The sequence below is a fragment of the Hippopotamus amphibius genome, chromosome 6 (assembly GCF_030028045.1).
Source record: "Hippopotamus amphibius kiboko isolate mHipAmp2 chromosome 6, mHipAmp2.hap2, whole genome shotgun sequence".
Classification (NCBI taxonomy): Eukaryota; Metazoa; Chordata; class Mammalia; order Artiodactyla; family Hippopotamidae; genus Hippopotamus; species Hippopotamus amphibius.
Genome location: NC_080191.1, coordinates 144,404,866 through 144,429,758, shown reverse-complemented (window position 1 = coordinate 144,429,758; position 24,893 = coordinate 144,404,866). Strand labels below are relative to the sequence as shown.

Below are 24,893 nucleotides of genomic sequence, written 5' to 3'. Positions count from 1 at the left end.
CTTGGTTTTGCTTCCTTCACTCACCCAAGGTGTTCTTCTGAGAGCACTCCCCAGTAAAAATCAGGCAGGCAGATCTCAGAATTTGTTTCTTGGTGAACCTGACCTATGACTATGTAATTCAGATTGAAATTATGGATTATTTTTGGTCTAATTTTAGAGTGTACTGCAGTTTTTGAAGGTCAGTATATAACATCTTTCTTCACTGTCTAGGTTCTGAAATAATTGAGAAATAGATATTTAGAGTCAGATAAAATCAGAATTGTTGGTTGTGGCAAATTCAGACAAATTCAGCTTCCAGATACTTGCTGGAATTGAACTTTTTTTTGTCCTCCCCTCCCCCCATTTGTAGACATTTCCCTTTGGCAGGGCAGGACCTACCCAGAAAACCCCCTTAATGGATATCTAGATTGGAATAGATCCCTCTCTGGGCAGGCAGTCCTCAGAAAACCCAGAAGGGGCAGAGGTCAGCATGCTTACTTTCTTCCACCAAAGTCTCACAAATGAGATAGAAATATAAGGATGGGGAGTAAATATTCCCTCAGAAAGGAATTATCATAAATTCACATGATTTTAGAGTCCAGGTCATGTCAATAATGTATAAGTTTTCTACTTATGAATATTAGTTAGTATTACACATAAGAAAAAAAATTTAAAATATGTATAAACAATTGGGTATTGACATGTTTTTCTTCTCAAATGCTATATGATTCTACATGATTATAACTTTTCAATTATGTAAAAGGATTTTTTAAAAAATATTTATTTATTTATTTGGCTCTGTCGGGTCTTAGTTGCAGCATGTGGGATCTTTGTTGTGTCTCTCGGGCTTCTCTCTAGTTGTGGTGTGTGGGCTCTAGAGCATGTGGGCTTAGTTGCCCTACAGCATGTGGGATTCTAGTTCCCCGACCAGGAATCGAACCTGCATCCCATGCATTGGAAGGTGTTTCTTAACCACTGGACCACAAGGGAAGTCCCATCAAGGGAGTTTTTAAAACTCTATTGTCATTGACTTTCACTCTTTTACGTCTTCTGATAAATTTGAAATCCCATAAGGAGAGGAACTATTTCTGTCTTGTTCATCACTGTATTCTTCGTGCTTAGCATTGTTGCTGGCAGGTAAAAATCACATTTTTGAATGAATGAAAACATAAATAAATCCCAAATGATATGATCAAGCTCATGAAATAATTTAAAACTACATTTGAAGTGGCAAAGCTTATTTTTCTCCGAATTTTGAAAACCAAAGGTTGCATAATTAAAAGAATGTATGGTATGTTAATATGTTATGTTGGTGAAGGGAATTTGACCTTTAGTTTAACTTTCTAGCTCTTTTCCTGGGAAGCAGATAAAGGTCCTAATGTCACCTATGTTCCTAGACAACATATTCATGGTAAACATGACTCCTGATTGGCAAATTGCATTTAACAGGAGGACTATAAATACCCCAGTGAAGGGGAGATGGGTTTGATCACTGGTCCGGGAAGATCCCATGTGCCACGGAGCAAATAAGCCTGTGTGCCACAACTACTGAGCCTGCACTCTAGAGCCTACGAGACACAACTGCTGAGCCCGGGAACCACAACTGCGAAAGCCCATGCACCTAGAGCCCGTGTTCCTTAACAAGAGAAGCCACTGCAATGAGAAGCCAGCACACCACAGTGAAGGGTAGCCCTTGCTCGCCGCAACTAGGGAAAGCCTGCGTGCAGCAACAAAGACTCAATGCAGCCAAAAACAAACAAACAAACAAACAAACAAATAAAGAAACTCTGTACCATTTTGTTACTATTCCCATTCCCCTCTGCCATCCTCCCCGCAATTCCCTGGCAACCACTAATCTACTTTCTGTTTCTATGGATTAGCCCATTGTAGATATTTAATACAAATTGAATCATACAATATGTGGTTTTTTATGACTATCTGCTTTTACTTAGTATAGTGTTTTTAAGTTTAGTCCATGCTGTGACGTGTGTCTGTGCTTCATTTGCTGTGGCCAAATAACTTTCCATTGTATGGATATACCACATTTTGTTTATCCATTCATTGTTCGATGGACATTTGGCTGTTTCCACCTTTTGGCCATTATGAATAATGCTGCTGTGAATATTTATGTATAGGCTGTTGTGGGCACATGTTTTAACTCTTCATTGTTATATCTCTAGTAGTGGAATTGCTGGGTTGTATGGTAACTCTCATCTTTAATTGTTGGAGGAACTGCCAGAGTGTTTTTCAAAGTGGCTACTCCATTTCACACCTATCAACAGAGTATGAAAGTGCTGATTTCTCTATGCCCTAAGCCAACAGTTATTATCGCACTTTTTGACTCTAGTGGGGGTGAAGTAGTATCTCATTATGATTTTCATTTGTATTTCCCCATTACTAATTATGTTGAACATCTTTTCATGTGCTTATGGACATTTTATATCTTCCTTGGAGAAATATTGATAAGGATTTTTGAAAAGACAGTTTCAAAATATGACATTTTTAAAATATGGGACATTTTAATAACCTGCACTTCAGTGAAACCATATCTGTGATGATGATATTTTTAGATGCCAGTACTAAGAGAAGCTAGCGAAAGGGAAAAGACTACATTTGAAAGAGGTGTGGAAAATTGAATGTAGGGCTTCTGTTATCACCAGTGGAGAATTGGAAGAACATCAGTGGTTTAAGGAGTATATTACAGAATCAAGTGACAGAGTTACAGATGCAGTGGAGAAGGAAGATGCGGTGCTAGGGTTTAATGTAGAGATGGCCCGAATCCATCTCAAAGGTAAATGAAGGTGTTTCTGTAATATTTATGCTAAGAGAATCTTTAAGATAAAACTCATTGCAAGCTCAGAAGCTTGCAGAGATGTTGAAAGGATCAGATTAAATGACAACAAATATACAAGTATTCTGCTCATAGCAGATGCTCCATACATTAGGTTTTATTAGGATATAGTATTTGAATTTCAATGCACTTCTTAGACCATCTAAATTTAGAATATAGAAAACAAGGTATATTAATAACGAGTCTAAAGAATTAATGAAATGATTACTTTTGGTTTTAGGGATGTTTTCAAAAGTATTAGTAATATGTATTTTGGAAGACTTTTGTGAAAATCCAGTGAGGTAAAATTTTAGAGAAAATAACAGAATGTCAATATTACAGGGGACCATAAAGATCATTAGTCTGAGAACCTGTGACTTGCCAAGAGTATGACAAAGGTGAAGGATTTTGCAGATGTAATTACAGTTCCAAATAAGTTGATTTTGAGTTATCAAAAAGGAGCTGATTCTAGGTGGACCTGGCTTAATCAGATGAAAACTCTTAAAAGGGAGACTGAGGCCCTCCCTGAAGTCAGAGAGATCCTCTTGTTGGACTTGAAGAGTCCTTTACTGCCCTGTACTGAGAGGGCCTGGGAGAGGGCCACATTGCCATAAAGTGTGGGCACCCTTTAGAAGCTGAGAGCAGCGTCTGGTGAAAACTGGAACCTCAGTCCTGTAGCCTCAGGAACTGAATTCTGCCAGTAACCTTGTGAGCTTGGAAGAGAATTCCAAACTCACAAAGGAATGCAGCCTGGCCCACACCTTGCCTGCAGCCTTCTGAGACCTTGAGCCAGAGCATCCAGTTAAGCTGGCCCTAGACTCTGACCCATGGAACTCATGACATAATAAATGTGTGTTGTTTAAAAAAAATCATTAGTCTAACTACATGTCTGAACCTTTAATCAATCACATTGATGCTGATTATTTGAGGAGTCTTTATAATTTGCAGGTGCTACTCATATTATCTTATAGTTTTTCCATAAAGTCTGACAAATTTTACAGTAGTTTTTTTTTCTTTTTACTGTATTTTTTGTTCATTGGTATTTATGGGATAAAAATTGTCAGTTGTGATGCATTACTATGTATAAGAAAACAAATGACAAATTATTGATTGTTATTTATTAGTGAGTTTATTCTGCTATGCCTATAAACCTGTTATTCAAAGCATTGTATATTAAATCATTTGTTCTTCATATGTCTCAAATACGCATAATTGCTGAAAACAGGTAACTCATCTGGATGCATTACCCGTGTAATATTAGTTGAAAACAATGGTAAGTACTTGCTAAGATAATTAATATAGTGCATAATTATATGGCATCAAAACTGCAAATAGAAAGCAGATTGCAGGTATGAATTTCCTACGTTGTTTTCTTGTTGCTCTTCTGACTCACTTTTAAGATTGCTCTCTAAATAGAATTTTTAATATTGTAATAAAATTTGAAAGGCTGAGATCACATTTTGTTATTTTTCTTAATATCAAGTGATTTACAATTTTTGACAATACATTATTACACTTATATGCTACATTGTCTTTTTTAAATAATTTAACTGCATTGTGTGTTTTATATCATTATTCTCACGTTACTTTATGATAGTGCTAAATATTGAGTCCAGATTACTTTAATTTGACATTTACTGTCTATTGAAGAGTTAATTGCATTTATAATCAGAGGCTTGTGTCCAGAGACTTGCTTATTTTTTATTATCTCTTTATGTGTCAAGGAGGAATAATAATACATAAATCTTTGATTAATAAAACCCATGGTTTCCATTATACCTTTAGAGGAAAGATAAATCTAAGGCTGTTTTAAGTTCTACTTAAAGTTATACTGAAATAATGCTGGAATAAGCGATAAACTTCAGTCACATGAATTTCACACTTCCAGGATTTGATTCCTAACCAGCTTGCAATAAGTAGTTCTTTATACCATTGACATTTTTGTACTACTCATGCAAATTCCACATCTGTTTTTAGAAATATGATGAGCAGAACTGGATTTGAAACATAATTCTGTTGTGAGTTCCTCTGTTGCAATTTTTTTTCATCCTGCAAATATTTAGTTTTCTTCTGTTTCTTCATGTATTTATATGGGGACTTTTACTCAAACTCTTTTTCTTTCTGGTGTCTGCTATATGGAAATTCCTTTTCTTTGTGTTGTTAACTTTTAGCTGGCCTGAAGTTGACTTTTTTCTTTCTTTCTTTTGATCCTAACAGGAGACAAAAACTTTGATCAAGTCACTTATTTATGTACATCTTTTACTTCAGTCTTCATAGAAAATTCAGACTTTACCCTATGGTAAAACCTATATTTAGGGAATAAATTTATACTATCTGTAAAGATGGATTTATCAAAAAAGCAAAATAACAATTTGCTCTAAGAATAGAGTATATATTTTAATAATGTGAAAAAACTGAGAGATAAAGCTCATCTTGATCACGGAGAGACAACAGCAGGGTCTTAGTTCCTTACCTAAGAATTGAACCTGGGTATCCTGAATAAAAACCAGGGATCCAAGCCCCACCAGTGGCTAGAGGCTAGAAGCAAAGTTCCCTTGGCACTTGCCCCATTTAAAAAAATGAATTTCTTCAGGAGGAAAAACTGTAAAGGCAGGTACACAGTTTATTATTAGAGACACAGCACAACATGTGGGGGAGCACGCAGAGAGACAGTTTGTTTAAGACAAAAGCAAGGCAGAAATACACACCTGCAGAGAAAGGATGTGGGCATTCTCTCATGAGGAGTGCTGTAAAGAGGCAGTTAAATCATTTATCCAGAGCTGTTCTTCCAGGTCTTTGTTTACCTTTGGCCAATTATCTCGCTTTTCTTCCCATATCTGACCTGTTCTAGGACACCCCCCAACATGCCCATGCATCTTTTTGCCAAGGTGGATTCCAGCACAGAGGCTAGTGGGAGGTTTGACAGTACCTATCATAGGGTGGCACCCCTCCCTTTTGACCCCCAAGGAGCCTTTCTATACATGTGCGGTCGGAGAGGTGTCCTTGACCTCAAGAGTGGTCATCTTATCTCTTTACTCCAGCAGAGCTCAGCTCCTGTCATTAACTTGGTCCTTGAAGTGTCTAGGGAAAACAGAGCTCCAATTTTACTCTGCTTGAACACCAGCTGTCCAGCCCAGGGCCCTGTCTGCCTCCTACCTCAGTCTTTTTCATTCTTGTTTCATTCTTGTTTAATGGGTTAGGATGTTCATAATTATTTTTATACGTAATTTTTATTTGCAAAGATATTTTTACTGGGTGGAAATTTAATGGGCTTATGGCATCTTATCATAGATACATGATAATTTGAGAAAATTTATCTGCTTGGTGTAGTTAGTATTCCTTCTTTTCTATGTAGATCCCAACTCAGAGAGATTTAGTCTGGTTTTTAGATAACAAGATCCTTATATGATCATCATGCACTGTATTTAATGCAATAGAGAAATAGAAATATGTTAGCAAAATAATCTGTGGTGGTTTCTTTGGATAAATGTACCTTGAGCAAATGTTTGGATGATTTTTAATAAAAAAAGTATATTTTACTATAAAGTAAAGCATAATTCTTCAGTGTACATGTATTACTGCCATAACACAATATGTGATTTCTGAAAAACTTCCTATTCTGGCTGATCCCCTACCTAACTAACAGGGCTCCAGGAAAAATTAGGGTTAGGGGAAGGCCGCTCAGATCCCATGGCGCTTTGTAATTAGAGCCCTAACAAGAACAGTTAACCATCCTTATAAAACCACTGGTACACGTTCCTTGAGGACTCATGCTTCCTTCTCTGTGATACAGGTCCTAGTAGTTCACTTCTAATGGCATCGTTTTTGTCAAAATGAAAACTCTGAATCAAACTATTGCCTCTTTTGTTGATACATTGTTTTAAATCAGAGAGAGTATCTTTATTACCTCTTTATCTGCATTCACATTTTTTTCCAGATAGCTTAACTTAGGGGAATGCAAGGTCGTTAAAATAATTAAAATAGTCTGTACTTGCACTGGGGGGGAGGGGGGGGGAGAGGGGGAGGGGGGAGGATGCATTTTTATAGATTTTAGCTTTTTTTCTAAGATCTTTACATATTGCTAAGATTTTGGCTTTAATTGTGAGATAGCTTGTTCCTGATTGCCTCAAAACAGTAATGTGCTGGAAAAGAAAAACTTAAGAATCAATGAAACTCCACAGTTATACTGATGTCATTCCTCTATTTACCGATTGCATATGAGGTAAATCACGTCAAAGAAACCAGAAAAAACTGCACTTGGGAAAATATTCTTGATATGGGAAGGGAAATGTTTTCTCAAAAGTAAGGCTGAAAAAACCCTATATACCTCTCTCTCTCTCTCTCTCTCTCTCTCTCTCTCTCTATATATATATATATATATATATATATTTCACTTAGTGCATATTTTGATCGTCCTGAAATGATTTTTATAGTTTAAAATCTATCCAAATTCCAGCTGTGTTCAAGTCATTTTAACCAACCAATTCATAATGTTTCTTGGGTTCTGTGTATGTGTAACACAATTTTTTCTGTGTATGTATATATGTGTATACCTCTGTCTCTACCTCTATTATCTATTTACCTAGCAAGTACAGATGAAATAACAGAACTCTTCTATAGGACTTAGAGTTTTCCGTTTTTTAATACAAAGCTGTAGTTGCAGTAAATCTCTTCTAAATTTTGCAACTGGAAAATCAATGAAAGTTAGGACCATGAAAGGAGACGTTTCAGCATTTTTTTTCAAACTTAGGAAGTAACATAGTTCTAAATCATGTGTGAACTTCTTTGAGCTGGAACTTCTGGGTCATATAAGGAGGCATGGCTATGTCAACATGATCATTAATATTTACTGCTGGATAGCCAGGTTTGGGATGATGATGGTATTTAGAGTTTTGAAGCACTGACACTACCATAAAGTATATCATTTTTCTAACTAAACTAAAACTTTCACCATTGGCCCTTAATTTCTATAAGGTGCCATCCATTCCAAAATGCTATAAAATATCAACCCTCTTTATTTTGATTAATGATACATTGTCAGAATGATGAATTCTCCCAGAGTGTAATTTGAAAGATAATATCATTCTAGGGAGAAAAAAAAAAAGTTCAGGTGAGAATTTAGGACAGTTGCCAAATGAAATCCTCCCATTATGGAGTGTAGTGAAGGATGTGGGGGACTCTGGGAATTCTGGCAGTAAATCACAATCTTTGGCTTTAGTTTAAGCTTCTCTCTAACAGTGAGATATCTGATTTACCATGTGCCCTAAAGGCCATTTTGGTTTGATCTCTAAACATTTTTAGCATGTAGAGAAATTGCACAGGTAATTTTATTAATTTCAGTCCCCTCCGCCTCCTGTTGCCACCTATTAGTACTGCTATATGTAACTTTTCATGAAGATGGAAATAAAATTGTCTTTGAGGTTTTTCTTAATGTTTTTTATATTGTGGTAAAAGTAGCATAATATAAAATGTACTGTTTTAACCGTATTTAACTGTACAGTTCAGTGGCACTAAGTACATTCACATTGTTGCACAACTCTCACCATCATCCATCTCCCAAATTTTTCACCTTCCTAAACTGAAACTCTGTCCCCTTTAAGCACTAACTCCCCATTCCGCCTCCCCACCCCCTGGCTGCTGGCATCTACCAATGTACTTTCTGACTCTATGAGTTTGACTATTTTAGGTACCTCATATAATTGGAATCAAAGAGTATATATCTGCACCTAATGTATATTGGAATTCATTTTAAGGTTAACAATATATGTCCTGCAAACAGTTTGTGCCCTCTTTTTTCCCCCCTGTGCTATACACATTTACCATTGCAACGAAAAGAATAAAATACCTAGGAATAAACCTACCTAAGGAGGCAAAAGACCTGTACTCAAAAAACTATAAGATACTGATGAAAGAAATCAAAGATGACACAAACACGTAGAGATATACCATGTTCTTAATTGGAAGAATCAATATTGTAAAAATGACTGTACTACCCAAACAATCTACAGATTCAATGCAATCCCTATCAAATTACCAATGGCAGTTTTCACAAGATTAGAACAAAAAATTTTACAATTTGTATGGAAAAAGACCCTGAATGGCCAAAGCAATCTTGAGAAAGAAAAATGGAGCTGGTGGAAGCAGGCTCCCTGACTTCAGGCTATACTACAAAGCTACATTATTCAAGAGAGTATGGTACTGGCACAAAAACAGAAATATAGATCAATGGAAGAGGATAGAAAGACTAGAAATAAACCCATGTGCCTATGGTCAACTAATCTATGACAAAGGAAGCATGAAAAGCAAGGGAGAAAAGACAATCTCTTTAATAAGTGGTGCTGGGAAAACTGGAAAGCTACATGTAAAAGAATGAAATTGGAGCACTCCCTAACAGCATACACAAAAATAAACTCAAAATGGATTAAAGACCTAAATGTAAGGCCAGCCACTAAAAAACTGTTAGAGGAAAATATAGGCAGAACACTCTTTGACATAACTCTTTGAATTTTAAAATTTGAAAATATCTTATTAATCAAATCAGTGTTATGACACAATAGTTATACTTATCTATTTTAAATATTTTGTAACAATAACCTTTACATTCTTATTTATTCATTATTTCTTACTTAAAATGATAGTTGATATTTTAAGGTGAAAGAAAATGTGCTTTGTTTTGCAAATCTAAATGAGTCCTTCTAAGCAAAGACAAAAGGCTGGGGATATATACCAAACTGTTAATAGTGGTTACCCATGTGAAGTAGTATTCATGAAGTGGAAGGAACCTCTATTTCTTACTTTTTAGTGTGGTGGCATAATGATTTATTTTCACTGGGTTTCTGTAATTTTTTAAAAATGTTGCTAGTGTAAGGCTAGATCTATGTTACTATTCCTCAATGGGACCCTCTTGAGTGTTTGGGGCAGGAACTTTTCTTGAATTGGACCATTCCTCACATTTCAGAATGTGTATTGAACCTGGTTGTCATCTGTTAAATGTCAGTAAGGCTCTCCAATGTTTGTGAAAACCCAAAACACCTCCTCACATTTTCAAATTTCCTTGCCTCAACTGGGAAGCACTGATCCTTGTATTAGTTAGGATTTTTTACACTAGCTTGGGCAAAAAAAAATTTTTCTTGTTGTTAAAGACCTCACAGATGTCTCATTGTATGGGAGTAGGGGTGATATAGCTGAATCATAGTAAGAACCAGGACTGGATATTGGAAATTGTTGAAAGATCAGGCAGGCTCCTTCTTCCACTTTTATTATTTTTTTCCTGTGTATCTACTTTTATTCTTGTGATTAACAAATTATGAAGATACATAATAGAGGGTCAGTGACAGAGAGACCAATGTTGCTTTCTTGATTTCAAATCTAAATCTTCATGAGCTGAACATGGTGCTCACTTATTGTCCAGTGAACCATGGCCCAGAGGGCAGAAATATGTTTAGCAGTTGTATCTGCATGGTGGGGCTGGTGAGGATGAGCACTACTGTGGGTCACAAAGAAATTATGATAGAAGGGGACATGACAAGAGACTAAGCATTCACCCTAACATAAGTCTCTGCTGCAGTCAGCCTAGTCTTGTCCATTGATTTATTTTTTGGTCTAAATTCCTTCTATTGAGGTTTAATTTACACACCATGAAATTCACATTATAACTGTACAATTCAATGATTTTTAAAGTAAATTTACAAACCTGTGCAATATTCACGACAATTGAGTTTTAGAACATTTCTATCACACCAAAAATTTCCTGGTACTTTTTTGCAGTCAATCCTTGCTCCCACTTCTAGCCCCGGGCAACCACTGGTCTTTTGTCTGTTGCTATAGATTTGTCTTTCCTAGAAATTTCATATAAATGGAGTCAGTCCTATGCAATCCTTTGTGTCTGACTTCTTTCACTTCGCAGAAGATTTCTAAGGTTCTTCCACAGTTTTGCATGTTCATTGTAGTGGTTCATTGCTTTCTAATGATGAATAATATTCCATTGTATGGATATATCACATTTTGTTTATCAAGTCATCAGTTGACAGACACATAGTAATCTGATGTGAGGTTGAGTGTTCTTTAAATGTCATTTAGGTCAAGTTACTTGATGTTGTTAAAGTTTGTTATGTCCTTACTGATTTTCTGCCTGTTTCATTAATTTTTGAGAAGAAGGTTTTGCAATTCCTAATGGAACAGCTAGGCAGAAAATCAGTAAGGCCGTAGTGCTAATGATAGTGCTAATGACGTTGCTGTATATGGCTTTGTGCTTTTAAAAGAAATTAAGAAAATAATCTATTTATATAGTAAATCTTTTCTATTTACTCATATATTTATGCTTCCAGGCCTATCTTTATTCTGGTAGATTTAATACCTTTCAGCCTTAAAATCTTTCTTTAGTATTTCTTGTAAGGCTGATATGCTAGAAATGAATGATCCTCTTTATCTATTTGGGAATGTCTTTATTTTTGCCTTCACTTTTAGAGGAGAGTTTTCTGAATATAAAATTATCTTTGGCAGTTTTTCCTTTCAGCACTTTGTATCATTCTACTACCTTCTAGGTCTCCATTTTTTCAGATCTGAAACCAGCTTATTATTCATATTGATGCATCCTTATATGTAGTGAGTCATTTTTCTCTTGTTCCTTTCAAATTTTTCTATTTGTCTTTGGCTTTCAGTAATTTATTATGATATGTCTTGGTGTGGATCTCTTTATGTGTATCTCTCTTGGGGCTTGTTGAGCTTTGTGGATTTTTGAAGTAATAATTTTTCATCAAATGTGAGAAGTTTGGGGCCCTCATTCCTTCATTTTTTTATGGTCATTTCTCTCCCCCTGATATTCCCACTAAATGTATGTTGGATGCTTAATCCTGTCCCATAAGTCTCTAAAGTTGTGTTCATCTTCTTTAATCTTTTACATTTTTCTTTTCAATTAAGTTGATTTATCTTAGCCTGTCTTCAAGTTGATTGAATCTTCTTTCATTTCATACCTATTGTTAGCTTATATAGGTCAGACTCAAGAATTTTCATTTGGGGTTTTTTGTGATTTCCATTTTTCAATCAGCCCTTATATAGCTCTCATTTTCAGGATCATCCCATTAAGTGTTTGGTCCACTGCTCTTCCCAACTGGGACCAAAACCTCAGGCTGTCAGAACTGTAGGTTTTCCCTATTCATTTATAAGCAAATTTTCTAGTTTATTGTTAATGCCAATGTAACTTCAAGACTCTTTCCTCCACTGGGAATCAGGCACGCTACCTGTTCAGTAAGGCCAGTCTTGCATTAGTAATTGACAGATTTGGGACGGGACATTTAAGATAGGAGCAGCCCCATGCAGGGAATCCTTACATTTTTACTGTTCGTTGCTAATTTCAGAGTAGTTTTTTTTTTGAATAAATATTTATTAACTTGTTTACTTTTGGTTGGTTTCCAGAGTTCTGAAATAGTTTTTAACAAATTTATCTAGTTTAGCATATGTTTTATGGTGACAGAATTATTTACTGACCTCTTCATTATATCGTAGTCAGAGGTCTATTGAATTTGGCAGGAATTCTATTTTCTGGATATTTAAACTATTTTTCTTATTTACAGAGAAATACTATACTATTGTGATCTAGATAAAATGATAGCAGTCACTTGAATGCACTACTTTATGTCATCACTCTGCTAGGTGTTTTTCATACAAGATATGTATTCACAACAGCTCTGCAAGGTAGAGATTGTCTTGATTTTATAAGTGCAAACATTTAGGCTTAGAGAGGTAAATGATTTGCTCCTTTATGCTATTATTAATAGCCCCATTGATATTGCTCATGTTGACAGTGACTCAGATAGCTTGGGTATAAGGAATGAATGTTCAAATGGAATTTTTAGTCATTTTTATCTCAGTAGGTCGGTTAAATTTGATTCAACCAACATTTCTCAAGTACTTATCGGCATCAAACAATATTCTAGTTGCAAAGCATGAAGGACAGGGCTGCAGGGAGGAGAATTATATATATGTGTGTGTGTATACATATGTATATATGACATGGTCCCCCTCTCTCAAGGAATCAAGGAATTCATCATCACAAAAGAGAAGATAGATATTTTCAAACAATATGACTAAGTGTTCTGACAGTGATTCTTAAACCTTAATGTATGTTCAAATTACATATTAAATTGCAAATTCTAATTCAGTGAATCTTGAGTGGGATGAAGATTTCATATTTTTAGCAAGTTTTCAGGTGATGTTGATACTGCTGATATATGGATCACACAGTGAAAAGCACAGCTCTAGCATAGATGTAAGCTGGAAGTTACAAGAGCACAGAGAAGACATGGTTTTTTTCTTGTTTGTTTGTTTGTTTTTGCTGTGGTTAGTTGAGGAAGAAAACTTCATCTCAAAAGGATAAACAGTTTGCTCATGGAATGATGTCAACATCATGGTAGCATGAAATGCTCTGTTTGTCTCTATTCTTCAATCTACAACTAGTAAAACATCCATAACTCAACAAAGCTTCCTCTGTCCAACATACTAGGATGCCAGAGAGTTCCATACATCTGTACATCTGGAGGTGAGTGGACTGGAACACAAAGAGGAGGCAGAACTGATGGAACAGCAGAGGTGGTACCCATGATCCCAGCCTGCTGGCCTGTTGCAGCGGGTGATCCCATGGTCCCAGAGAACCCAGTAGTAGAGCACATAACTCCAGAATCCCAACTGTAGTGGCACCCGTGGCCACAGGGGACCAGGCAGCAGTGGTGGCAAGGGCCGACAACCATGGTCCCTCCATTCATGGTGGGTGCCTATGATTCTGGCCTCTTCCCACCTGTGGCAGTGGCATCTTTGAACCTGACACCCCCAGATCCAGCAGGGGTGCTCATGACCCATGCTCATCCCCCCAGCATGGTGAAAGTGTCCACAATCCAGGTGACCTTTGATGTGGTGGGGCACCCGCTAACCTGGTGCCCCCAGTGGTAGTGCTAGCAACACCAGTGACATTGGCATGGCAAGGCATCAGCAACCCCAGAGGCCCAAGCAGTGACAACTGAGGACACCTCTAACAGAGGCAGTGGAAGGTGGAAAGTACCTATTCTCAAATCTAGCCAGAGGCAGCTCAGGTTAAGAGAAAGCAGAAACTTGTGCTGTAGCACCACCTACTGAAAAACAAAAGAAAGGCCCTGATACCAACTTGTTTAATTGTTAAAATCAAAGTTTAAAAGCTTTCTCTAAGTAAGAAAGGTGTTTGCTACTTCAAATGCACTGGCAGAGGAACAAATCCTCAAGCACCATGAAAAACCACAGTAACAGAGTGTCGCAAAAAGAAAATGACAATTCTCTAGAAATCAAACTTAAAGTCATGGAATAATGTAATCTAACTGACAGAATTAAAAATAGCTGGGATGAGGAAACTCAGTGAGTTACAAGAAAACTCAGAAAGGCTGTTCGATGAGCTCAGGAATAAAATTAATGAACAGAGGGAATACTTCAGCAAAATTGAAACTCTAAAAAACAGAACAAACAGAAAATCTAGAGCTGAAGAACTCAATAAATGAGATGAAGAATGCATTAGAAAGCACTGGAAATAGAGACTATATTGAAGAGAGAATTCGTGAACTCAAAGATATAAATATAGAAATGATTCAGGTAGAAGAGGAGAGAGAACTAAGATCTTCTAAAAATGAAGAAATTCTATGAGAACTACCCGACTCCTTTAGGAAAGGCAGCATAAGGATAATGGGTATCCCAGAAGGAGAAAAGAGGAAGAAGGGGGAAGAGAGTTTATTTAAAGAAATAATAGCTGGGAATTTCCCAAATCTGAAGAATCTGGAGATACCAGTCCATGAAGCTAAGAGATCACATGATTATCTCCGTGCTAAAAAACCTTCTCTAAGACACATTATTTTAGAACTTTCAAAAGTCAATGGTAAAAAAAGAATTTTTATGGCAACCAGGAGAAAAAAGATAGTAACTTACAAAGGAGCCCCCATCAGGCTATCAGCAGATTTCTCAGCAGAAACTCTACAGGCCAGAAGAAAGTGGAATGACATTCTCAAAATATTGAAAGATAAAAACTGTCGGCCAAGATTACTCTATCCAGCAAAGTTATTTTCAGATATGAAGGAGAAATAAAGCCTTTCCCAGACAAACAAAAGCTGAAGAAGTTCATCACCATTAGACCTGCCTTACAGAAAGCGTTGAAGGGAACTCTTCTACCTAAAATGAGAAGACAACGGTACACAAAACTTTGAGTAAAATGATAAACAGAAACAGAAGATTGCAATACTGTTTCAGAATAGGTTGATAAACAATTATAGCATAGAGGTTAAAGGGGAAAAAGTAAAAATAAGTAGACACTTCAATCTGGTTACAAACTCACAACATAAAAATGGCTAAAAATAATTTGAGACAACAAAAACACATAAGGGGGAAGAGGACAAAAATGGAACTTGAATAGACAAATGAAGATAATATGCTGTCAGCAGAAAAAGGACTATTCTATCTATGAGACGTTGATATAAAGCTAATGGTAACCACAAAACGTAAATGCAGAGCAGAGACATAAAACATAAAACAAGAGGAAACTGTGAAAAGCATCATAGAAAACTACCAAAGTAAAATGGCATACAGAAACATAAGGAAAAAGAAACAATGGAGATATAGAGCAACCAGAAAACAAAAGATAAAATGGCAGTACTAAGCCCACATCTGTCAATAATCATCTAAATCTGAATAGATTGAATTCACCAATCAAAAGAGACAGAGTGGCTGGATGAATTAAAAAACAAGACCCAACTATATGTTGCCACCAGGAGACTCATCTCAGCTCTAAAAACAAACTTAGGCTTAAAGTGAAGGGATGGAAGATAATATTCCAAGAAAATGGTAGCCATGAGAAAGTGGCTGTAAACATACTCATATCAGACAAAAACTTCAAGCAGAAAAGTAACAAGAGACAAACATGGATATTATATAATGATAGAGGGAACAATTTATCAAGAAGATATAACATTTATTAATATATTTGCACCTAACATAGGAGCACCAAAATATATAAAGCAATTATTAACAGACCTAAAGGAAGGAATTGATAGAAACACAAAAATAATTACTAGTAGAGAACTTTAACACCCTACTTACATCAGTGAATAGATCATCCCAGGCAGAAAGTCAGCATGAAACAGCAACCTGTTAAAATCTGATAAAATCAATCATTAGACCAGACAGATTCAATAAATTTGGACAGAACATTCCATCCAAATACAGCAGAGTACACATTCTTCTCAAATGCACATGGAACTTTCTCAAGAATAGACCATATGTTTGGGTACAAAACAAGTTTCAATAAATTTAAGAAGACTGAAATTATATCATGCATCTTTTCTGATGACATTGGTATGAAATATTAGAAATCAGCTACGAAAAGAAAGCTGGAAAAATCATGAATGTATGAAGACTAAACAGCTTGCCAAATGAACAACTGTTGGGTCAATGAAGAAGTCAAAGAAGAAATTAAAAAATACCTGAAGACAAATAAAAATGAAAATACAACCTACCAAAATCTATGAGATGCAGCAAAAGTAGTACTATGAGAGAAATTTGTAGCATTACAGGCCCACCTCACGAAACTAAAAACCTCTCAAATAGGCATTTTAACTTTTAGAACGTTAAACATTCTAAACATTCTAGAATGTTTAAAGGAACTAGAAAAAGAAGAAAAAAATGAAGCCCAAAGTCAGCGGCAGAAAGGGAATAATAAAAATTAGAGTGGAAATAAATGAAATAGAGACTTTAGGCCATAGAAAAGAACAATGGAACAGAGCTCATTCTTTGAAAAGATAAAAAAAAAGTTGACACTCTTTAGCTAGATTCACTAAAAAAGAGAGGAGGTTCAGATAAATAAAATCAGAAAGAGAAGACTAGAAATTACAACGGATACTACAGAAATACAAAGAATTGTAAGAGAATACTATGAACAGATATCTTCCAACAATAATAGGACAACCTAGAATAAATGGACAAGTTCTTAGAATCAAACAACTTTCCAAGACTGAATAATGAAAAAATAGAAAATCTGAATAGACCGATCACCAGTAAGGAGATTGAAACAGTAATCATAAACCCTCCAGAACCAAAAGTCCAGCCCTAGACAGTTTCATGAGTGAATTCTACCAAACATTCAAAGAAGATTTAATACCTATTCTCAGACTCTTCCAAAAATTTGAGGAGGAGGGAATGCTTATTTTACAAGGCCAACATTACCTTGATACCGAAAACCAAACAAGAATAACACAAAACAATAAAATTACAAGCCAATATATCTGATGAACATACATGCAAAAATCCACAACAAAATTTTAGCAAACCAAATATAATGCATTAAAATGATAATGCACAATGATCAAGTGGGATTTATCTCAGGGATGGAGAAATGATTCAACATTCGCAAATCAATCAACATGATACACCACATTAACAAAATGAAGATTAAAAATAAAATAATCATCTCAATAGATGCAGAAAAAGCACTTGGTATTCAACATCTATTTATGATAAAAATTCTCAATAAAATGAGTATAGAAGTAATATACTTTAATATAATAAAGGCCATACATGACAAATCCACAGCTAACATCATACTCAATGATGAAAACCTGAAAGCAATCCCTCTAGGATCACAAACAAGACAAGGATGCCCCCCAGTCTTACTACTCTTATTTAATATAGTATTGGGAGGGGTGGGCGTCAAGGAAGGGAGGGAATATGGGGATATGTGTATAAAAACAGTTGATTGAACCTGGTGTACCCCCCAAAAAAAAAAAAAAAAAAAGAATAAATATACACAAGAAATACAAAAAAAAAAAATATAGTATTGGAAGTTCTAGTGAGGGCAGTTAGGTAAAAAAAAAAGAAATAAAAGGCATCTAAATTGGAAAGAAAGAAATTAAACTGTCACTATTTGTGAATGACATGATTTTATTTATAGAAAGCCCTAAATTCAGTGAACAATAAATGAAAACTGTAAATTTGCAATAAATTTGCAATCAGTATAAAAAAGTTTGTGTTTCTATACGTTAACAACAAAGTAGAAGAGAGAGAAATTAAGGAAATGATTCATTTACCGTTGCAAAAAAAAAAAAAAAACCTACGAATACATTTAACCAAGGAGGGTGAAAGACCTGCACATTAAGATATTATTGAAAGATACTGAAGAAGACACAAAGAAATGGAAAGATATTCTAGGCTTATTGGAAGAATTAACACTGTTAAAAATAACGTATGTGTGATATATTTTTCACGTATCTAGGAAATATTAAGTATTATAAAATAGCATGTTAAGTATTGTGAATTTCTCATAAATGATTCTGTTAAATTTTACACCTCTTATTTAGGAGATAGATGGCTTAAGTTCTATAATTCTACTCTTATAGAATACTTTTAACTTTGCTGTTCAAAAGTTTTTTTTTTTCTGAGTTTATGTTGCCCTGCAACTCCCCTTTCCCGTGAAATATGTAGGTGAGATGAATGAAAGGAGTATCTCTGGTTTCTCCCTTCAATATGCTAGTGCTTGGTCAAACATGAGAGTAGATAAGCACAATAAATTAAAAACAAAAACTCAACAATCTAATCTCTGCACAAGCAATTGTATGTTATATATGAAAGTTGAGAGCAAATCCTGAGTTCTCATTATAAGGAAATAATTTTTTTCTATTTCTTTTTGTATCTATAGAACATGATGGATGTTCAGTAAACTTACTGTGGAAATCATTTCATGATGTATGTAGTTTTGTTAAATGAAAGAAACAATATTCATATCTATTATTAGAGATACAATTTAATAATTTTAAATTTCAGGAAGTTGAAAATAAAACACATTTTCTGTGTTAACATAATTCAGTAGAGAAAAGGGATTAGGCTGGAAGAAGGAAACCTTGATTCTAACTCAGGCCCCAGTGTTTTGTATCCTCTTGGCTTTGACCTAAGCTTCTTGAGCCTGGATTTTCTTGTCTAAATAATGGGGATCACAATATCTGTTCACTTTCCTTGCATGATTGTTTTAAGAATGAGAAAAATAAAATATACATATCACTCTTACAACCAGGAAGAGTAATATTTAAATGTAAGATGTGGGAAAGAAAATTCACATTTATTGGCATTTTACTTATATTGAATTAACAGAATTTTAAGACCTTTAGATATTGGATGCCAATTTATCAGTTATTCATGACATTTATCTTATTTTTTAGCAGTAAATTTAACTTAAGAATAAAATCATTTTTTTGGCCATTTCAGGGTCTCTTAATATGCTACCTAAAAATGTTATAAAAATTATTGAATCATTGATAGCAAGTTTAATTTTAAGACAGGGATAATCTTTGCTATGTGTTGTTTAAATACATATATATTTGAATGATAATTCTATCTTGATAATTTATATAAAATTAATACTATTGTTTTTGATACTTTTTTAAATATAAAATATGAACTAGAAATTTTAACCACCTTTGAAATCAATGGTACTTTATTCTAGGTAATTTAAAATCAGGTTTAGATTGGATTACTTTGCTTAAAAAATATTTGTTAAAATGCAGGTATTTTTGGAAAAATGAAGCATTACCATTGGTTTCATTTCCTTTTCTTTTTATTGATAAATCAATTTTATTCAGGTTCAATTTATGAACAATAAAATGTACCCATTATTTCTGTGTTCACATTGTTTACAAATTGTGGTAAAATACAAAAAATTGTAAGCATTATCACCTTAACCATTTTTAAGTGTACAGTTCAGCAGTGGTACATATGTTCACATTGTTGTACAAAATGCACTCCTTTGAAGTGTGCAGTTTGTTTAGTTCTGAAAATACATTTGTCAATACAAATGTGTAACCTCCAGTATAAATAAATACACAGTATTTCTATTACTCCTCAAATGTTCCTTGGTGCCTCTTTATAATCTCTACTAACCCCAAACCAAGTAATGGCATCAAGAAGACAACAGGTGCTGGCAAGGATGTGATGGAAAGGGAACCCTCGCACACTGTTGGTGGAAATGTAAACTGGCCCACCCACTATGGAAAACAATATGGAGTTTCCTCAGAAAATTAAAAATAGATCTACCATACGATTCAGCTATTCCAATTCTGGATGTATACCCAAAGGAGATTAAAACAGGATTTTGAAGAGATAGATACACTCCTGTGTAGCCTCATTCACAATATCCAAGATATGGAAACAACCTAAGTGCCCATCAACGGATGAATGGATAAAAAAGATGTGGTACATATACACAATGAAATATCATTCAGCCATGAGAAAGGACAATATCCTTTTGCCATTTGTGGCAACAGGGATGGACCCTGAACACATTATGCTAAGTGAGATATGTCAGACAGAAAAAGATAAATATTATATGATATCCCTTATATGTGGAATCCAAAAAGTCAAACTCATAAAAAACAGCAAAATGGTCTTTACAGGGGATGGGAGGTGGGGGTATAAGACTGATGTTGTTTAAGGGTACACACTTGTAACAAGTATTAAGCCATGGAGATCTAATGCACAGTATAATAAATATAGACAACAATTTTGTATTCTAAATATGAATTTCTTTAAAATATAAGGACTGCTTAGGTTTAGAAAAGCTTTTTGATGATCCTTGGGAAAATTTGAAGCAGATGCCAAAGGTTTGTATACGGACAGCAATATGTGTGTATAGGTCATATTAGTCATTTTTCATAGATAAATCTATTAATTCAGTGTGAAATAACACTAGTTAATTTGATGTTCACTGATTTTTTCCAGAATCAGATTGCAGTGACTCAGTAGATTTGCAAAAGGTCATAGCTGGAAAGTTTCAGTGTAATCTTAGCTATTTAAATAGGTAGCTGGATGAAAATTTTAAAATAGGAACATTTTCATGGGAGAGTATAAAATAATCATTTCTGATCCCTGCTGAAGTTTTCCTGTCTTGAGAACATTTGCTAAGAAGTAAGACCTATTACTTGTGTTCCTAATGCCAGGTTTTCAGAGTCTCTGAAGGGCCTGCACCTTCCCTCTGGAGTTTGTTTGATTCAAGCTCAGATGGGATCCAGAATCCTGCAGGGTCCTTGGGCAAACCACGGTTATTGCTGATAGGAGGCCCTTCAGAAAATAGGGCCTTCCCCAGGTTTGCCTGTTTTTTTCCAGCCACTCTGAAGGCACTTGAAAAGGTTTTTTGAATTCTTTTTTTCCAATTTATTTTCATTCTGTAGTTCTCCCTCTCCCTCCCCCAACACCTTATTTTTATGATATTTTGCTATACGCTATTTGCCAGGCACTATGGTAGCTGTACAAAGATTTAAGAAGACATGACTATTTTCTTCTGTGAACTTTTATGGTGTAGACAGACATCCAAAGATAATATAAAATCTGTATTGTATAGGCTAGTAGAGATCTCAGGGTAGGAAGAGCGTGCAGAGAATGGGCACGTCACGCAGCTCGGGGAGGAAGGCAGGGAGAGGTTCCTGGACCTGTGGGAGTACTTGGGGTGAATCTAGGAGAGGTAGGCATCTATCAGGCAAAGATAATAGAGGAGGAAGACCCTTCCTGGTAAGTGAAACTCCTGAGCAAAGGCATGACAAGAAGAACAGCTTGCAGTTTGCTAGGGCCCTTCCTAATGTGCACTTTTGAATAGTTAATACTTCCTAAAGATGTCTTATCACCAAGAAAATACTCACTAATGCTTATTCAGCCTCCCTCTAGACTATATTTAGTTCTTTACCCATTATGTGCACAAACTAGCACATCTATCTACTTGGGGTCGATACAGTGGGAAGGCTATATAAGTCATTAGAATTATACACACCTGGGGTCACTGCCCAGCTCTGCCACCCACTCACCATGTGACCAAGGGCAATTTCTTTAAACCCTCAAAACTTTCCTTTCTTTATCCCTAAAACATGATGAAAATAGTTATGCTTTAGAGTTGACTTGAGGATTAAATGACATGTTTTTAAGATACTTAAGATAGTAGGGGTTCAAACTAGCCCTTCAGTAGATGGCAGCTGTCACTATTACATGGTTGATGTAAATGGCAATTCATATTTTTAAATATTAAATAAGATGCATTGAATTTTATTAGTCATAGAGTAATGAAAACATGATTTAATATATCTAAATTACTTAGGCTGACATACTAGGCTTTTTATTCCTATTTTTAATAGACAAAATCTCAAATATTATCCAATGTATTGGATGTTGCCCATCGGTTTATAACGGAAGTTAATCCAGATGAAACCAAAGGAGAGAATCATTCTACAAAAGAAATTAGTAAAAGTCAGCATAAAACCAAGTCTCTTCTTCTGCAGGGAAGCAGCTCTGAGGTAAGCTGAGGAAAATATAGACATTTTCTGTCATACATGATCATGGAGACTGTCATTCACATACTCAACTAGAGTTGTAGAGTTTTGAAGATTATTTGATCACATTGTTGGTTAATATGAATTTCTTTCTTTATTAATCAAAAGCACTTTTACTGTAAAAATCCTTTTAAAGAGATTGCTTTGATTTCTCTGGCTACTAGTTTTTTGATGAGTGACCATATTGCTTTCCAGGCACTTTCACCACATCAGGAGATGAATATTTGGGAGAAACATAAAAAAATAAGACAATGCAATGTAACAATCTTACGCTAATCAGGCTCTCAGAGAGGCTAAAAATACAAAACCTTGGCAAGTGTTTTAGGTGACAGGCAGTTTAACAGTTATTTAAAATTAGATTTATACCAAATTGTGTGGTTATTCAGATTGATTACTGATCCTATGATATACTAGATAAGCTTTCATCAGCTCATGTCTATATTTTAATAATAGACTTGTATTGATTTTTTAATATAAATTTATTTATTTATTTATTTATTTATTGGCTGCATTGGGTCTGTTGCTATGTGTGGGCTTTCTCTAGTTGCGGTGAGTGAGGGCTACTCTTCATTGTGGTGTGGGGGCTTCTCATTTCTGTGGCCTCTCTTGTTGTGGATCACAAGCTCTAGGCATGAGGGCTTCAGTAGTTACAGTGCATGGGCTCAGTAGTTATGACGTGCAGGCTTAGTTGTTCTGCGGCATGTGGGATCTTCCCAGACTAGGGATTTAACCAGTGTTCCCTGCATTGGCAGGCGGATTCTTAACCACTGCTCCACCAGGGAAGTGCCTGTATTAATTCTTTAGCAAGAAATAAACTTCCTCAAATTTTGACCCTTGTAATAATACTCATTCTTTTAGATGCCACTCAGGTTTTCACTGTAGTTCAGAAATAGTAACTTGTCCAGAGTCACACAGGTTATTACTTTGTGACAGAATCAGGCTTGAACTTCAGTCTGTTGAGTTCCAAACCCTTAACTCAGGGAACATAAAAGAAAACATGCTCTGTGGTAGTACAACCTCTTTACAGCAGAGAAACTAGAATTGTTCAGGAAGGTTAGCATTTTGGTGTGAATTTCATTAATAGACCTGCCAAGGGTGCTTTAAAGAATCACTGAGTGAGTTTCAGCCTTATTAGAATAATAATGTACTGAGGACCGACTATGTGCCAGACACCGTCCTTTATATTTTATGTGTATTATCTCATTTTATCCTTTTTAAATGTTTTCTTTTTTTTTTCAGAGAGAAAAGAGTGGCAAAGCACAGTTTTTAAAAATTGCCCAAGATATCATTGATAGTGGAACTTCAATTTGAACCCAAACCTCATGACTCCAAATTACCTGCTTTTAACCATTACCCAAATACTGTGGTTATAAGGGTTTCCCCTTCGTGCCTGCCATTTTATCTAATTTATCCTACCAATAAAAATAGTGATAAATCAACAGCTAACATTTATTAAACACCATATGCTAGGCATTGTGCTTAATCCTTTAATTTCTTTATCTTATCCAATAATCACAATAACCATATAAGTTTTGCATTATCACCTCACTTAGATGAGAAAGCCAGAGAGGATTTAAGTAACTAGCTCTGCTAGAAAGCTATAGAACTTACTCCTTTGCCTGCGTTTTTAATCCCTAAAATGAATGCTGCCTCTTGTTCCCATTGGCAACCGCGTATGCCGTATAGACCCTCCACCTCTGGTCTTAACTTAAAGCCGTTAATTCAGTGGTTTCATCCAAGAGCACACATTAGCATCAACTGGAGAAACATGAGAGAAACATAAATGACTGAGTTCAGCATCTCTGTGGGTGGATCCAGATGTGTGGTTTTAACACCTGCTCAGTCGTTCTGGTGAGTAATCCTGATTGGGCAGCACTGCTATCGACCCTCAGGTGTACACCTGTACACAGAGCACACACTAAAGAAGTACCCCCCTCATATGCTCGGTACTCCTCTGTACTGAAGAGCAGAGGTTCTCCAACTGCAATAAGCATCAGAAGCACTGGCTAAGTTTGTAAAAAACGTGCATTCCTGGTCTGCCACTTGAGCTTCAATTTTTTTTACATCTAGGTTAAGCCCAGGAATCTGAGTTTTAATTGGCTTACCAAGCAATTTGAATGCTTGGAAGAGTCCAAATTGTGCTAAAGCCTGATATCTCTTAGGACTTTTCTTATGGTTTGAAGCCAGTGGATATCCTTGGAAGGAGGTGTAATTCATGAAAGAGCTTTCATTTTAGAGACTGAAACTTGGGTTTGAAATCCTGACTTTGGTTTTCTTATAGCTTTGTAACATCGGGCAATTTACTTATCCTTTTTGTCCATAGGATTCTTGTTTATCTGAGTTAAATTCCTGCTCTTTTCTCCTGTTTCTATTGTGGACTTATTAACCTGTGTTTCTGTGTTAACCACTAGCATAGTTCTGTAGGTTCCAGATGCTTTTTGTTTATATTGAATTTTATATATGCACATATTTAATGATTTTCTCTCCACTGTCTTCTGACAATCTGCCTGTTTATTTGGCAATTAAGGGCTGAACACAGAGGATCCTACTGTTGTATCTAGATGATACACAATGGAGATTTAGCAATTTTATCAGTGTAGGTAATCCACATTTGATAATTCAGCATTGGTGTGGAATTATTTTGCTTTAGTTTCCTAATTTGGCTGTTTTCCCTGATTCAGTGGATAACTGCCAAATCCTACCTTTATTTTCTTCTGTGTGTT

General features: G+C 35.5%; 1 protein-coding gene across 2 annotated transcripts in view; it reads left to right on the top strand.

The window, feature by feature from the left end:
* ZBBX (zinc finger B-box domain containing) overlaps positions 1-24,893 on the top strand; it is a 97,658-nt gene that overhangs the window by 24,140 nt on the left and 48,625 nt on the right. For both annotated transcript variants that reach the window (XM_057739319.1, XM_057739318.1), the window contains exon 7: positions 21,976-22,134. In XM_057739319.1, the coding sequence (XP_057595302.1) occupies positions 21,976-22,134 (159 nt within the window). The remainder of the gene's footprint in view (positions 1-21,975; positions 22,135-24,893) is intronic.